The sequence below is a fragment of the Pieris brassicae genome, chromosome 4, assembly GCF_905147105.1.
Source record: "Pieris brassicae chromosome 4, ilPieBrab1.1, whole genome shotgun sequence".
In the NCBI taxonomy this organism is placed as follows: domain Eukaryota; kingdom Metazoa; phylum Arthropoda; class Insecta; order Lepidoptera; family Pieridae; genus Pieris; species Pieris brassicae.
The window spans coordinates 1,247,681-1,262,896 of record NC_059668.1 but is presented as its reverse complement, the minus strand read 5'-3'; the positions used below and the strand labels follow the sequence as shown (position 1 = coordinate 1,262,896).

Sequence of the window (15,216 nt, the reverse complement as noted above, 5' to 3'; positions counted from 1 at the left end):
TGATAAGTAATACACCGCCTAATTTATCCTGTTACATTACGTTCTACCAATCTACCCTTGGGATAAGGATTAGGGATTTCGTTAAGAAATAATACGAACACTACACACATATAATTTTATTAAGGTAATAATTTGTTATAAACAATTAAAATGTACACTTAGATCAATTCCACATAACAAATCAATTAGCAATCGGCTTAACAGACGATTTGATTACTACTAGATAGAAACAGTCGATACGTATATGTACTTATATTCATAAACGTGGTTCTGTCGTAATGAGGCAGATTAACCTTGTTTAGTAAGAATGGAGTATCATAGGGACAGAAAGTAAGGACTACAGTCGTCGATTCGTTCAGTCTTATTTCACTCGGCTCACCCGGAACAAGCGGCGCGGCGCTCTGCTATTCTCTATGACAAATTTGAAAATGACAATGACAGCGAACGTACAATGTATCTTTTTTAGTATTTAAATAAAGAATATATACTATTCATAAACAAATAAACGAGTCCATAGAGACGAAAGAGCAGATACTCAATTTGTATTTGGAATGATTTAGTCCTTGTTTTAATTTAACGTAAGACCGCCGCTTGCCCCGAAAGTGAGCGTTTGCTCCACGCACACAGATATGTCTACAATAACATGATTTGCAGCCTTAGGCCACTAGTTAGGTCCATACGATATCATCATAAATTTCTCTATAAAATATATCCAATGTTAGTAGTACATCTACTTATACAACAATAGTTTTCTATCAAGGTTTGATAGGTAAGAGGACAGTTTCACATTTTAGCAGAGGACTTACGAAATAATCCAAAACACACACTCCGAGGTACTAAATTGATCGATAAGTCGAAGTTCCAACAAAATTATATAGAGTGATAAGTATTTACGTCGTTTTTAGGTTCGCTTAGCATTTGAATTGTGTATCTTGGATATAAATCGATATTTAAGATTTGGTATTTGTGCCTTTACTCGGGGGGTCCGTCGCATGATAGGAACAATCAGTTGGATACCATAAAATTTTCTTAATAACGTCACCTTGTTGCAGTTTCATAGAAAATAAAATCATATTAAGTATTTTGAACCCTGTGCGTATTGTTAGTGTAGTCTAGAAGCTTTAGAGTTTTAAAAACGAAAAACAAACTGTGAGGAAAATTGTAGGTTGAGGCAGTCAGTGGGGCATGTGAGATGAGGGGTGGTGGGACAATGTGGGGTAGTCTCACTTGATGGAGCAGGTGAAGTGGGCGCGCAGCCGCCTCAGGGAGCTGGCGCCGCTCGAAACAGCCTGCATAAGACACCATACAGTTTTTAGTCTCTGATGGATGTTAACGTAATTTGGTACTATCTTCGAGATACGGATTTCGTATCAACGAACTCTTGTAGAGATATACTATAAAGTTGACGACCAATAACGGAAATTTGTTAAAATAAACTTAATTATAAGAGCAGTGTTGGCTTGCGACTGAGGTCTCTGTGTTCGTCGGTTAGAGCCCCGACTGGTGATGGAAAACATCGTAGGGAAATCGGCTTGCATAAGGAGGCTGATCACCTACTTGCCTAATGACGAAATGACCTAACAGTATTCTTTAATTGATGTATCCAGTCACCTTAAGGGTGCACGCTGCCCCTTCTGGCTCGCCAATTGCGTTTTCGTTTTCGATGTCACCTATAAGAAAAAAATTAAATTGTTACCAATCGTTTTTGAATAAGAAAAGTGCCTATTAAGTCACGTTGTAAAAACCACCGTCAACGTAGGATTGATTACCTTGGCCGTATAGAGGTGGGGGCGGCGTCGGTGATGTGTGCGTACGCGCATTATCTAGCACGGGCGTAGAGGTGTAGTCATTGCCGTTATCGTCACGTGAAGCAGAGCTGCTTTCTGTGGAGTTCGGTACACTTTCACTGGAGCGGTCAGTGCGACGTGACGAGTCCAGTTCCAGAGATGACCACGAAGCGCCAGATCTCTCCCACTCTTCGCCTTCCTCGCTTTCTGCACTCTCTCCGGCTGGCCCACTTTCCCCACTCTCCCCGCCCTGCCCGCTACCCCCCGAGTCCCCAGCCTGCGAACAAATGTAGTCCTGGGAAAACCTGAATTAAAAATTCTTAACATTGTCGCATTTCAAACAAAGTTAAATTGAAGTTAACATAAAAAAAAACTTTAATTTAAAAAATTACGAAGATCAAAATAAAAAATATAACATCAATTACCTATTGGATTTATATTGGATAATAACGTACATTTTTGAAATGCTGTGGAGAGATGGCTTCTTCACTGGAACTCGTGTCTCCTGCTACAAAAAAACAGATTAAAACCGTATGCAAACCGGTGGTCGGGTAGTAAAGCGCACCACCACCACTTAGTCCCACCTCGGTGTGCATCCACCTTGTGTTGTAGCAGCGGGAAGAAACCTCGGGCGGTCGCATTATGAGGCTCGTACTGTAGTATAAGACGGCAATATTTGAGCGCCTCAGCGTATTGCCTCCGCATTATCGCCGACAGGAACTGTAAAGTGTGACAACACAGGTGTTAGTCTAAACCGCGCGATCTACGTAAAAAAATGCTCTTACGTACCTCCGCCAAAAACTCGCTCGGTGCTGTACTTCCCTCCGAGCACTCCGGGCTAGCCGAATGACGCGTCACAGCATCCATACCGCGAGCGGGCAGCGTTACCACTAGATGACTATCGGGGCGGGCGGGTGACGCGAGGCGCGCGCTGAGCACGCGCAACGCGGCCCGTGACGCCGTGTCGAGCGCGTGAGGAGGCCGCGGCGGTGAGGCCGGTCGTGGCCAAGCGGCGCGGGGAGTAGCCGGAGGTGGCACAGGGCGGGGTGGACCCGGCCGGTACAGCCGTGAGTTGGGCACTGGCCGCCGGAATACACGCTTACGCCTTGCTCGCCTCGCCTGGCGTTCTGAATTGTTGCGTGGACTTGGGTACCTGTGTGCAATACATTTCAAGTTTTTTTTACTCCACAACTTAAATACATAATTGATACACAGTTCAACACAAAAACTGCAACATAATAACAAATAACACGAAAAAATTATAATCATTTGTCGTAAAAGTACTGCATTTTAATCGTTGTAGTAATATTTTAGGTTACTAAACTGTTATTATTATTGTTTTAATACCTTTAAGTATAAGAAATTGTATTAATATTAAGGTATTTGCGTTTTCTGCTGGTCAAGCTGGTACTTCCAATCTTTTCTGACGAAAGGCAACATAAATTCGATTAAAGAAAAAAGATTAGACTTACAGCCTTGGGTTGGGAGTATAGGGCACGGTGGTCGGAGGACGCGGGTGTCGACTCGCGATAGTGCGACGACGCCGCGGAGCGCCCAAGTCAATCACATCTACGGCTTCAGCATCAGTTGCAGATCTAAGCAAGAGAATCACTGTTTTATCGGTAGTATCTACAGGTTTTTTTGTAAGAGATAGACTACTCACTGATCTGGAGTGAGCTGCGCATCGCCGAGGGCGGAAGGCACGACAATCACTTCTTTACCGGCACTTGCGGGTCCCGCCCGCTGCTCACGACTGTTGACATAGAAAGCTAAGCTTTACTAAAACGTGTTTTATGTTAATATAAGATGTTTGTCACTCAATAAACTTAGATGTAAATTAATGTCTAAGAAACGGGGTATATTATTTTTAATGCGATGTTTTGAGTTTTTGTATTATTCCGAACTTAGTTGCCGATGGCAACGTACGTTTAGTCAAACGAGACAATAATTTTATTGGTTAACAACGATACTGTTACGAAAATTACGATCACTCTTGAGATCCACACTTGTAAGGACTGTTGCATGTAGGTAAGTATATAGTACACCAACTGCGTAGAAAGCGAATCAAAACAAACGCACGTCAAAATGTATTGATTCACAGTTTTAAGTGAAATATTCCGGGAAGATAGGGGCAGAGTACAAAGAAACAATACTTATTATCTCTTCATTAGAAGATCACAACATCACCACTACACTTACTCTACTCTAGATGCTGCTAGCAGGAGCTTCTAGATTACGATTATTCAGGCCTCACGCTTCGTTTTCTACTTATACTACGCATGCGTCGTCTGTCATCTTGGAACCCCTCAAATAGACGGGTTCACTGATTGCCAGCTATATCACGTTTAAATGAAATGGGATTTGTAGGGTAGCCCAATTTTTTAACGGGATTCATAGTCAGGTGGCAATCAGCTCGTATAATATGATGGCAAAAGTGTATATGAAGTGAGGCTTTTTGCAGTTTAAATATTTCTAAAATAATAAAAATAAATTATATAGGAATCTGTATTTTTATTTGGGTAACGACTTACGATTTCTTAATTTGTATTGGTTTAACTACCATTTTGCAATATTTTTAATTTGGACAACACTTGGCACAAAATTTTTTGATTCCGATAAAAGGAGTTATTTCAATTTAATTTTCAAATATTCAAGATGACAGACAAATAAAGCTTAGGTACTTCGTAGTAAAACACATCATTTCATGCTCGACTAGTGAGGTTTTATTAAAAAAGAATATATTTAAAAGTAAAGATAAACAATAACGCTGTTTATCTGCTAGGTACGATGTAATCTCAGTTTAAAATTCTATATTATATATAGTAGAAGTACAAGAAGAATGAAGCGTCTAACCCCCAGATTCAATCACGACCCACTGCTTAAGTCTCCACTCTGAATCTTACCCATATCAATTACCGTGTGGCTCACGTATATTAAATACATATTCCGAATCCGACATCCGAATTTTTTATTGGAATTTCGCTGTTAGCCTGTAGGGCTGTTTTGGCAAGCGTAGCTCTGCTGGAAATGCAATTCCACCGGAAATGACATACATTACACACCTAACATTATAATTTTAAAATTACATATGTTGAAGACTGCCCGCTTCATTTTGATAAGAAGAAAGTTTACCTCGTCGCTGACAGTAATAGAAATTAGACTTCAACAATAATACAATGTCAAGCACAACATGACAGCTGTTGTAACTTGTAAGTTATTCTGTGCCAGTTAGTCGCAGAAATGGCTGACTTACTGGTTGTACCATTTAAAAAATCTTCTGATGTTGATATTGTAAAACCACTTAAAAATTTAATTCAAGCTAATTACAATAACAAAAATGGCAGTGAAAATCTAGGAGATGCTATCGTCGAACTTGGCCGGCTTCGTACCAATGCTATATGGAAAGTTTTTGAGAAGTCTTCGCTCGATGTTCTTTACAGGTATTTACACTTATTGTATGACTCACTGATGTGAGAATTGAAATGTATAATATAGCTATTATAATAATATTTTATATTATTAACAGTTACTATGACCAACTGGTGTCACTGGAGAGCAAAATCCCAGCGCATGAAGTTCAAATTCCTTTTAAATGGAAAGATGCCTTTGACAAGGGTTCGATATTTGGTGGGCGAATGAGCCTTAGTAAGTAATTAACTAGTATTTAATCATTGCTTATACAAACGACTGTCATAAGCTTTAATTGGGTTCATATATATAATTAAAAATGTTTAACATTGATAACAATATGTATTTTTGTTTCAGCTATCAGTTCAATAGCATATGAGAAAATGTGTATTTTATTCAACATAGGTGCTATGCAGAGTTCTATAGCAGCTCAGCAACCTCTTGATACTGAGGAGTCCTTAAAACTCGCAGCTAAAATGCTTCAGCAGGCAGCAGGAGTCTTTTCCTACCTTAAGGGGAACATCATGATGGCTGTCCACCAAGAAACAACACCAGACCTTAACCCTGATACTCTGAATGCACTATCACAACTTATGCTGGCTCAAGCACAAGAAGTAATAGCATATAAGTGTATTCGCGATGAGATGAAGGAAAGTATGGTGGCTAAAGTGTGTGCCCAGTGTGATGAGTTATACACTGATGCACAACGGTCTCTCCAGAAAGAAGGGGTCAAGGCTTTATGGGAGCGAGACTGGATTGCTACAGTGAGTTTATTACTTTCTACATAGTATAAGTGTAGAAAAAAATTCAACAGAAAGGCTTTCTGACTCAGTCTTATTGTGCACTTGCGGTCATGTTAACTACAAATATATTTTGGGCACATCTAAATATGAGATTAATTAATTATAAAGAAATTATTGAAATATGATGTAAAAATAGCATTTTCATTGTAGGTGACAAATAAACAGTCAACATTTCGTGGGCTGACTCATTATTATCAGGCAAAGGTGTGTCATGAAAACAAATCTGTCGGAGAAGAGATTGCCCGATTACAGGTGAATTGTCAAAAGTAATATTACATTTATTTTGTATGAAATAGTAACAATAGCCTTAGATCTGGTCTACCAAAATATTTACTCACTACTTACTAATTACTTTTGGAGTAATATAGCCAAACTAATTTATGCATAAATGAGCTTGTCTTTGATATTTCCAAATTATATAAGAATTCCAAAGTGATTGCAAAATAATCAACACTAACATAAAAAAGCAAAAAACACACATGCTGTTTTTTGCTTTTTTATGGAATACAAACAAAAGTATTTCATAAACTTGTGGAAATCTCATAATATGACAAATATGCGCGGGGTGCAGGTGGCGATTGATCTGTTGAAGAATAGTGGCAGCGGATGGGGCGGCGGACGAGTGGCGGACGTGTCGCGGGCAGCCACGCGAGGTCTGGCCGCGGCAACCCGTGACAACGACTTTATCTACCATGAGCGCATACCGGAAGCGGCTGCGCTGGAGCCGGTCCCGCGGGCGTCTGTCGCTAAACCACTCCCGCCGCCATCTCGCTGGGATTCCTCTTCCCGAGACCTGTTTGCTGACCTGCTGCCATTGCCTGTCCACACTGCTATGCAAGCCAGCGCCACTCGCTGCGGAGAAATCGTCTACGCCGAGGTCGACAAGCTGCGGGATGCTACGCAGCTGCTCAACAGCATTCTCGCATCACTAAATCTTCCCGCTTGCATCGAGAGCGCGGCCCCCGGCTCGCTGCCCGATTCAATTCGCGAGAAGGCTCGCGCGGTGCAGGAGCGAGGCGGCGTCACGGCGTTGAGCTCGCTCATGGCCGAGTTGCCGGAGCTGCTGCAGCGGAACCGCGACATCTTAGGCGAGGCCGACCGCATGCTGCGGGAAGAGTCCGAGGCGGACGATGCACTGCGCGCGCAGTTCGGATCGCGATGGTCTCGCACGCCATCCGAGAGGCTCACGGAGGCCTTCCGCGCCAACCGCGACAAATACACGCAAATCATCGACAACGCGGTGCGCGCTGACGCCATCGTGCAGCAGAAGTTTCAGCAGCACCGCGAGGCCATGGAGTTGCTGAGCCGTGGGGAGGCGGCTCTCGATGCTGATGTTCCCGCTGCGCCCGCTTCTTCGGCCGCTTCTGACGGAGAGCCGCTGGTCAAACTACGTACGCTAATGGACTCCGTAAGTACAACGCATTTCTCATGTACACAGGAGCAAAAGACAGCATACAGCCATCTTATGAATAGATATAAATAAAAATTAAGTGTGTAATTAGTAAATGTATGTATGTATCTTTGATAGACTGAATATATGCAGTAACTCCAACTTAAGAGAGCAGTCCGATTTCCATTAAATGGGTTAATTAGTTTTCAATAGATAGTTCTGATGATGATGATGGATATCTTCTCTGTTCTGGAAGGCATATATTTATGTATAAGTTCTTTCTCATTTTCAACGAATGCTGTTTAGGTTGAAGCTTTGAAGGCGGAACGCGATGAGATCGAAAGCTCATTGAAGGACTCGACCGTAGACTTGCGTGACAAGTTCATAGCCGCTCTAGCGGAAGACGGAGTGTTGGATGAGCCGGCAATGTCGACTGCGGCCGTGGGTTCAGCGCTTGCGCCGCTGCAACGTCGTGTCACAGAAACCCTGAAGACTCAGGAGCGGCTTGTAGCGGAGTTGCAGCAAGCGCATTCGGCGCTGATGGACTCTCGCGGTGGTGCTAGCGGTCGAGACGCGGCTTTAGGCAAACTGTGCGCTGCGCATGATGCTTATCAAGAGTTAACTGGCAATCTGCAGGAGGGTGTCAAGTTTTACAACGACCTAACACAGGTAACTATCCAATATTTCCACTATTTAAAAATTACAAAGAAATTCCACATTTGTCCAAAAAATATAATTCTTGATGTGTGTTAAGTTTTGCTCTTTCATTAACAATATTTCGTTCTGTACAGTTGCTCCTGGCTTTCCAAAACAAAGTGTCCGACTTCTGCTTCGCTCGTAAGACCGAGAAGGAAGAGCTGCTCAAGGATCTAACTCAAGAGGCGTCCCGCCCCGCCCAACGATCTGCGCCCGCGCCGCCTCAACATCATTCCGATGCTGCTGTATCAGAGGTAATGGTGAATCCCCAAAATACATACTCCAAATCCACCCTTTTACACATCTGGAGACATTTATTTTTATTAAGGGAGTCAACCTACTTCCAATTTAACATGGAAGAAAATTAGGGGTGAGTAAATTGACATTTACAAGACATTTTTAAGTGTAGTTAAATTTATATGTACATATTAAATGTCAGGAGTATTTGTACAATATATGTAGTGTAAGTATTAGCAAGCAGCACTAGATAACTAAATATATGAGAGGTATCTATGCGATATATATATTAACTTTTAATTATTCCAGCCGGCGGTTACAAAGAAAGAAGCACCTCCTCGGCCCCCTCCACCCACGCCCTCAATCAGTACACTACCATACCCTGCCCAGCCTCAGGGTATGCCGCTACCGTATGGTGCTCCAGCTGCGCCGTACCCAGTGTACGCCCCCATGCCGGCCATGTACAACCCCTACGCTACGCTACCCTACCCCCATCACATGAGAGCTGCGCCACCGCAACAGCAGTACCAGCCCTACCAGTACCCGCCACCACCCGCTGGCTACCCGCAGCCACCATCTGCCGGATACAACCCTTACCCACAGTAATCGCGCCTGATCCTATCAATTAATATTGAGTTAAAAATGTTAAATTTTATTGTGTTGACAAATGTCTTGAATCAATTAAAATTATTTTAAGAAATTACTAGAATTAGGTGTGTTTAATCTATGGTAGGTGCTACAGCTGTTGAACTGTTTGAGCTATTTCTAATACAGGACAATTCCTAGGTAAGATGGCTTTTGCATAATATGTATGTTAATTCTTATTTACGAATTAATTAAAAATAACTTAAACAATTCTGTCAATGTGTTTTGTAGCCCATTACCAAAACATGGTGCTCTAACAATTATATGGCAAGTACAACTTTTATCTCTTAATTGTCTTGGGCAGACATATGGCCAGGTTTATGGCAAATAAAACTCTGTCTCAATGTCCGTTACATATGACCCAAGTAATGGTTCAACTCAATTTTATCTGATATTAGTAAAATTTAGATCCTGCACCAAACATGAATTATTTTAGTAAAACTTCTGCAAATAATTAATAATAAAATGGTTAATTTATAAATAATTTTTATATAATAAAATATATTTTATATTCTTATTGATTTTTTATTGTAATAGTAAAAACCATGTAGAAAAAAAAGTAACTATTTATTGCAACACAACCTTAAACAAGAGGCTTAATCCTAAAGAATAGCATTGTAAAATGTCAGAGTTGATGTTCATAATAATTTTTAACAATTTTTTTATAGTATGAGACAATAGTTAGTTTAGTTGTAACCATATATTTAAAACTTTCTAAATACCAACCCTCCTAACAGTGGATTAATAATTCTTAATTAATAAGGCCTTTAGTATTCATTCCAAGCATGAAATTAATATATTTAGTGTATTTTATGTTTTGGACCAACCATATCATATATTATTGACCCTACATTTAAATCTATCCAAGGGATATGAGAACCAAAAAAGGAATTGAAACAATATCTGTGGTATAATAATACTTAAGAGAATTTTTGAATATGCACAAAATGTTATTTGAATAAAGTTCACTTAAAAAGGATCAATTGAACTTTAAAATTGGTTAAAACAAATTCTTTTTCAAATAATACAGCATTGGTCACATTAACTATTTATTAAATAAACAATCTAAAGCTTGATTCACTGTATAATAAGGAAAACTTTAATACTTGGGAGCGGGAGAATGCTCCTTGCTGTAGTCAATGTTGGGTGAGTAGAACTGAAACAAATTGTTACATGCAATATTGAGTATTTAGTAAATATATTTAATATTTTTATTCTACAATAACCATAGGAAAATGAAAGGTTGTAATTATTGTCATAGTTGGCCAATATAGTGAAACAAATTAATTTTAAAATGACTGCTTTTTATCTATAAAACATATGTTTTATATTTCCGAGTAATCTAATGTCAACAATGTTTTCATTATTTATTACTGTCAGAAAAATTCAGTAAAAGATAAAATATTTATACCTTGTATTGCCTGTTTCGGTACTCTTCCCAGGGCTCTGGGTTAGTGCGCTTGTTCCATGAGACATCTGGATTACGTGTTGCAAGTCTCAGTGTGTAGAATACTGATGCACCGCATCCCAATCCCACACACACAAACAAGGGGATAAGCTGAATGTTACAGAAAAAAATATATTTGGCAATTAAACCAACATAAAAAAAAATTATTCCTGGCAAATCCTTTTATATGGAGACTACACTTTACAATTGTAACAATACTCACATGTGAAATTACATTGAAGAAGCATTATCTATGTATTAAATGAATTATATAATATAACTTGAAAGTATCCTGTGCATGGAATAAAGTGTCCTACAAACTCTAGTATAAAGTCATGACTCATTTAGCAATTAAAAAAAAATGTCTTTACTATCATATTTAATTTAATTAGACCTTGTCCCTTAATAAATGGCCTACCACAGGGAGTGAGATTCTATAACTCAAAATTTAATACTATTGACATACAGGAATATACCCATAGTGCTAAGTTGCATTTATGAATCATGCCCTGTGACTTACTAGATAGAGTACAGCTCTAGTACCAATAATAAAATTACAGTAATTTTCTAACCACCTATATTGTCTATTTCTTACAAATTTGTATTTAGGTTTATTCAAGAAACAACTACATGGGCTTTCAATTATAATGATAATAATCTATAGAAAACTTAATTTAAAATTATTATAAATTTTCAATCAATATTTCTAGATTTTTCTATTATGTAGATCTTCCTATTACATATTTATCAGATAGAAAAATGTATCTTCAGCTCTTATGCTGGAAAATCTTAAATTTTATACTTTATGTACAGGTGGATAAACATAATCACTATATCATATCAGTCCTGCCGAATTAATGTTTAATTACTTTTTTTAAACTATATAAAATTGTTCTTTAAACATACAAAATAAATAAAAATAATAGTTGTCCAGATATAACAGAGTTCCATTATACCATGAAAATGCATACTATTTTGTTAATAAAATCACCAAATGATAACAATACAAAAGAGGTTAGTTATGTAATTCTTCAGTCAATATTAAAATCAATTACTCACAGCCTTGTGTTTCTTCAAACTTTGAAAACTTAATCCCTGCATTTTTCAATAAGGTACTGCTACTTCAGTTTAATGTAATTTACCAGAGCTTGAGAGAAACTGCGCATATAATGAAATGAAAAACGTATCTAATATCTACTACAAAAATTATTGATTAATAACCAATGACATGACAACTGACACCTCAAGTTACAACAGTCCACCACAGATCGACTCAACTTAATACCTATTAAACAATTGTCTTAACACTATTAATTAGTTTACATCATGAGATGCAATAAGAAAATTGTGCTAGTGCTATAAATAAATTTATGAGGCATATTTTGGGGGCACTTTTTAGTGTCATTTCATTGTGGTGGTCTGTTGTTATTAGTCGTTGTTCTGTATCTATGATTAATAACGTTTATTTATTTATTAACGTTTACTACATCATACATAGTACTAAATCTACTGCATATTTTACAAAATCTTCCATCTAAAATGTATGACAATTGAAGTAAACATAAGTGTTTCAAAAATACAACCAAATCATATACAAAATAAAGTAGAAAAAAAACCGAATTTAAAGAAAGCACTTTTTACCGGATTAAAGCTAATTTAAAAAACATAATTTTAAATTAATTTATTGGTCACGGTAACGGCCACCATTTCCATTCACGCACGCTGTAACGCACGCGAAACGTCGGAAAAATGTAAAAAAATTATAAGTTTATAATAATACATAGCTCCAATCCGGTAAAAAAGTGTTTTCTTTAAATGTGTAAAAGCTATGATAACAAAAGACAAAAAAAGTTAAATAAAAACATCTTCAGCAAAACAGCGAATTAGGTTCGAGATAGGCACCGAACAATGCTTTCTCTAAAACCGATCATCCCACTACCGAATATATCCAGCTCCGGATAAGCACTGTTCAATCCGTTAAGATCGCGAAGATTTCGGAAAAGAGGTGGTTGGACTCCTAGGTTGGTTTTTGTAGGAGGAATTTGGAAAATATATCTGATTTTAGACCTAGGGAATGAGTAAGGGATGACAATTTTAATATCCTGTAAGAGGTCACTGCTTTGTATATCATATACTTAGCAGTTTATATAAAAAGATAGAATCGGCAGAAGTTCTCAGATTGTACAGTGACATCATATTAATTTCTTTAAGTCGATGATGGTACGGGTGACTATGTGAAAATCCTCTGCTTATAAAAGCTAGCTAGGTGTCGCGTAAAAGATCTTTGAATGCTTTCAACGCGTTGCGGATGGATAGCATAAAGTGGATTTCATATAATACTGCATTACTGCGCACCAGAGCGTTGTGCAGAAGTGTCTTAGTCATACAACCAAAACAATCTGCATTCTGTTTAAGAAATCCGAGTATTCGTGCGGATGTAGTAACTACTTTATTAACCTGAGATATAAAGGTTAATATTTTTGTCAATATTTACACCCAAGTAATCACATGAACCTCCTTCAATGGCACGCCGTCAAGCTCATACACAGTAACAAGTGTTTTTTATTCTTGTGTATTTATTATGAAAGCACTTGTTAAGTTTTGTAAAATACTCTTATCGATTATATATATCTATATCGAATTCTCAATCTCCAATGTCTTACTGATCGGCTTGATTCTCTCTCTCTACGCAGAGACATTGCGTCTCTTTGCGTTTTCTATAAAGTATGCTATGTGAGTGTTCTGAATCCTATTATATAAAAAAAGCTCTACCATCTTCCCGATCACAGCAGAACATTTCTTATGAATTTCGATAAATAAGGTCCATACAATTTGGAAAATCCGCTGCTTCTATTAGTTCTATTAAATATCTAGGCATCTTTTCGTACTCTCAGCAGAGCATGTATGATAAAAATTGGTAAATTTTTCACTTGATTTAAAAAAATAAAAGAATTATTAATAATATTACTAATAATTTATGTACAGGAAAATACTAAGTGAAACCTTTGCATCTAGACAAAAAAGGCATATCAAGGCAAAAAAGTAATAGATTTAATGGATTGGTTGGAAACGCATTGGTTTTAATGAGAGATATTGGCTAATAGAATTTTATATATGATATTGTTTCTTTTGCTTTTAATAAACAATACGTTTTCAATCCACCGAAATCATATCAATAATCCTTTAAGATCGCAAGAAATTTGCTCTTACTGACACTAAAAAAATATATTGTATTAATTCAACACTTTTATAATATTTTTTGTTTAAATCATCAATAACAATTAAATAAACTAACTTAAAAATTATGGATTATTTATATGTATTTCGTTCCGTCTATATGGGATTTTCACCGATAAATTACAGAAGATGTCTTCCCTATTCTAATATAGACGTCGGGACGTGACGACTTCAGCCAAACGGGCAGGCACGACCGGGGCAGTACCACTGTCTTTCAGAAAATCGGCGTAAAGTGATACAAATGGTTCGCCTTCTTGTACTCGCGTTTCGTGCGGTGAGAAAGATTCCCGGAGCCACCCCCCCCCCCTCTACAAGAAATATTAAGGTGCAGAAGAATCAGAATCTACCCCACGGGGGTACCACACGCGCTTGCGGTGGAAAATCCCCCTCTGGGCGTCCACCACCGGGTGCTGAGTGTCACAGGCTGCCCTTCGTATTCTGGGGGGGGGGGGCAATTCTGCGCTCTTTAAAAAAAATTTTTTCGGTCTCGGGGCAAACGGAGCAATCCAACAAAGGCACCCCCATCCACACTCGCCGTGGACTTCACAAATATTAGGGGGCTCAACTCCAACATCCACGCTGTCCACTATCATTTAGAGACTGCGAAGCCGGCCTTGCTCTTTCTTACCGAGACTCAGATTTCCTCCCCGGCTGATACTTCTTACCTCTCCTACCCGGGGTACAAATTGGAACATACATTTGTGCCGCGGGCTGGAGTTTGCGTGTACGTCAGAGAGGATATCTGTTCTCGTCGCCTCGGGACGCTTGAAGGAAGGGACCTATCTAGGTAGGTAGGTAGGTAGGTAGGTGGACTCAATTTCCGCACTTAGACACGTAGTCGGTCCGTTGTGCGTAGAAGCCCTGGCTAATTTAGCCAGCCCAACTCCTTCCAGAAGCACAGAAGTCTCCCGGGCACTTCACAGGCTTCGCGGAGCGACCTCACTGTTCCGAGGATTTTTGTACGTTGATTAGCCACAGCCTCGCATTCCAGGACTACGTGGGTGACTGATTCCTCTGCGCTGAAACAGCCTCTGCACAAGGGGCTGTCTGTTGCGCCTGGGACGAAAAGATGTTTGTTAAGGAGACAATGGCCCGTGATTGTCCCTATGATTGTTTTGAGATTGGTTCTGTTCAGGTTTAGAAGTCGCTTAGTAAGTTGCGGGTTCAGAGCCGGCAGAGCCATTTTGGACTGTTTGCAATCTACACTTCGCGACCATCGTTGATTCTGGAGTACAGTGGATCTCTGGCGGATCCAGGTTCGAACCAGCGAGAAGGGCAAGGGGAGGAGCGGATGCGGGCCAGCAGGTATCATACCAGAGCCTCTTCTCGCAAGCTCGTCGGCTGCATCGTTGCCGAGAGAGCCACTGTGTCCCTTAATCCACTGTAAGGTAACTCTATTTGTTAGAGCTATTGCCTCCAGTGCTTCGTGACACTCCAGTATTAATTTGCTGTTTGTGTTTTCGTTACCGAGCGCCATCAGCACGGATGCACTGTCCGATATGAGCTTAATGTAAAAGTCATTGACTCCCATCCGCTGTACGGCTCTGGCTGCTTCGGTTAGAGCGA

At 39.3% G+C, this 15,216-nt stretch overlaps 3 protein-coding genes across 6 annotated transcripts; 1 reads left to right on the top strand and 2 right to left on the bottom strand.

The window, feature by feature from the left end:
• Nucleotides 1-107: 107 nt before the first annotated feature.
• On the bottom strand, nucleotides 108-4,458 carry LOC123708972 (serine/arginine repetitive matrix protein 1). Of its 4 annotated transcripts, none has more exons than XM_045660029.1 (9): nucleotides 4,319-4,458; nucleotides 3,451-3,540; nucleotides 3,260-3,382; nucleotides 2,577-2,940; nucleotides 2,372-2,507; nucleotides 2,243-2,295; nucleotides 1,770-2,082; nucleotides 1,612-1,670; nucleotides 108-1,289 (listed from the first exon to the last, which is right to left on the bottom strand). In XM_045660029.1, the coding sequence occupies exons 1-9, from the start codon at nucleotides 4,348-4,350 to the stop codon at nucleotides 1,224-1,226; spliced, it is 1,236 nt and encodes a 411-aa protein (XP_045515985.1). In that variant the 5' UTR covers nucleotides 4,351-4,458; the 3' UTR covers nucleotides 108-1,223. The 4 variants fall into 4 exon arrangements, with proteins under 4 accessions (XP_045515985.1, XP_045515987.1, XP_045515986.1 ...); XM_045660031.1 differs by having other exon boundaries at nucleotides 1,770-2,064; XM_045660030.1 differs by having other exon boundaries at nucleotides 2,243-2,292.
• Nucleotides 4,459-5,016: 558 nt separating this feature from the next.
• Nucleotides 5,017-9,484, top strand: LOC123708499 (programmed cell death 6-interacting protein). Its single transcript, XM_045659244.1, has 8 exons — nucleotides 5,017-5,227; nucleotides 5,314-5,432; nucleotides 5,553-5,959; nucleotides 6,149-6,250; nucleotides 6,570-7,406; nucleotides 7,695-8,057; nucleotides 8,180-8,338; nucleotides 8,631-9,484. The coding sequence occupies exons 1-8, from the start codon at nucleotides 5,028-5,030 to the stop codon at nucleotides 8,925-8,927; spliced, it is 2,484 nt and encodes an 827-aa protein (XP_045515200.1). The 5' UTR covers nucleotides 5,017-5,027; the 3' UTR covers nucleotides 8,928-9,484.
• Nucleotides 9,485-10,002: 518 nt separating this feature from the next.
• Nucleotides 10,003-11,631, bottom strand: LOC123709012 (cytochrome c oxidase subunit NDUFA4). Its single transcript, XM_045660087.1, has 3 exons — nucleotides 11,473-11,631; nucleotides 10,378-10,524; nucleotides 10,003-10,122 (listed from the first exon to the last, which is right to left on the bottom strand). Exons 1-3 carry the CDS (start codon nucleotides 11,512-11,514, stop codon nucleotides 10,066-10,068), a joined length of 246 nt encoding a protein of 81 aa, XP_045516043.1. The 5' UTR covers nucleotides 11,515-11,631; the 3' UTR covers nucleotides 10,003-10,065.
• Between the last annotated feature and the right edge of the window lie 3,585 nt (nucleotides 11,632-15,216).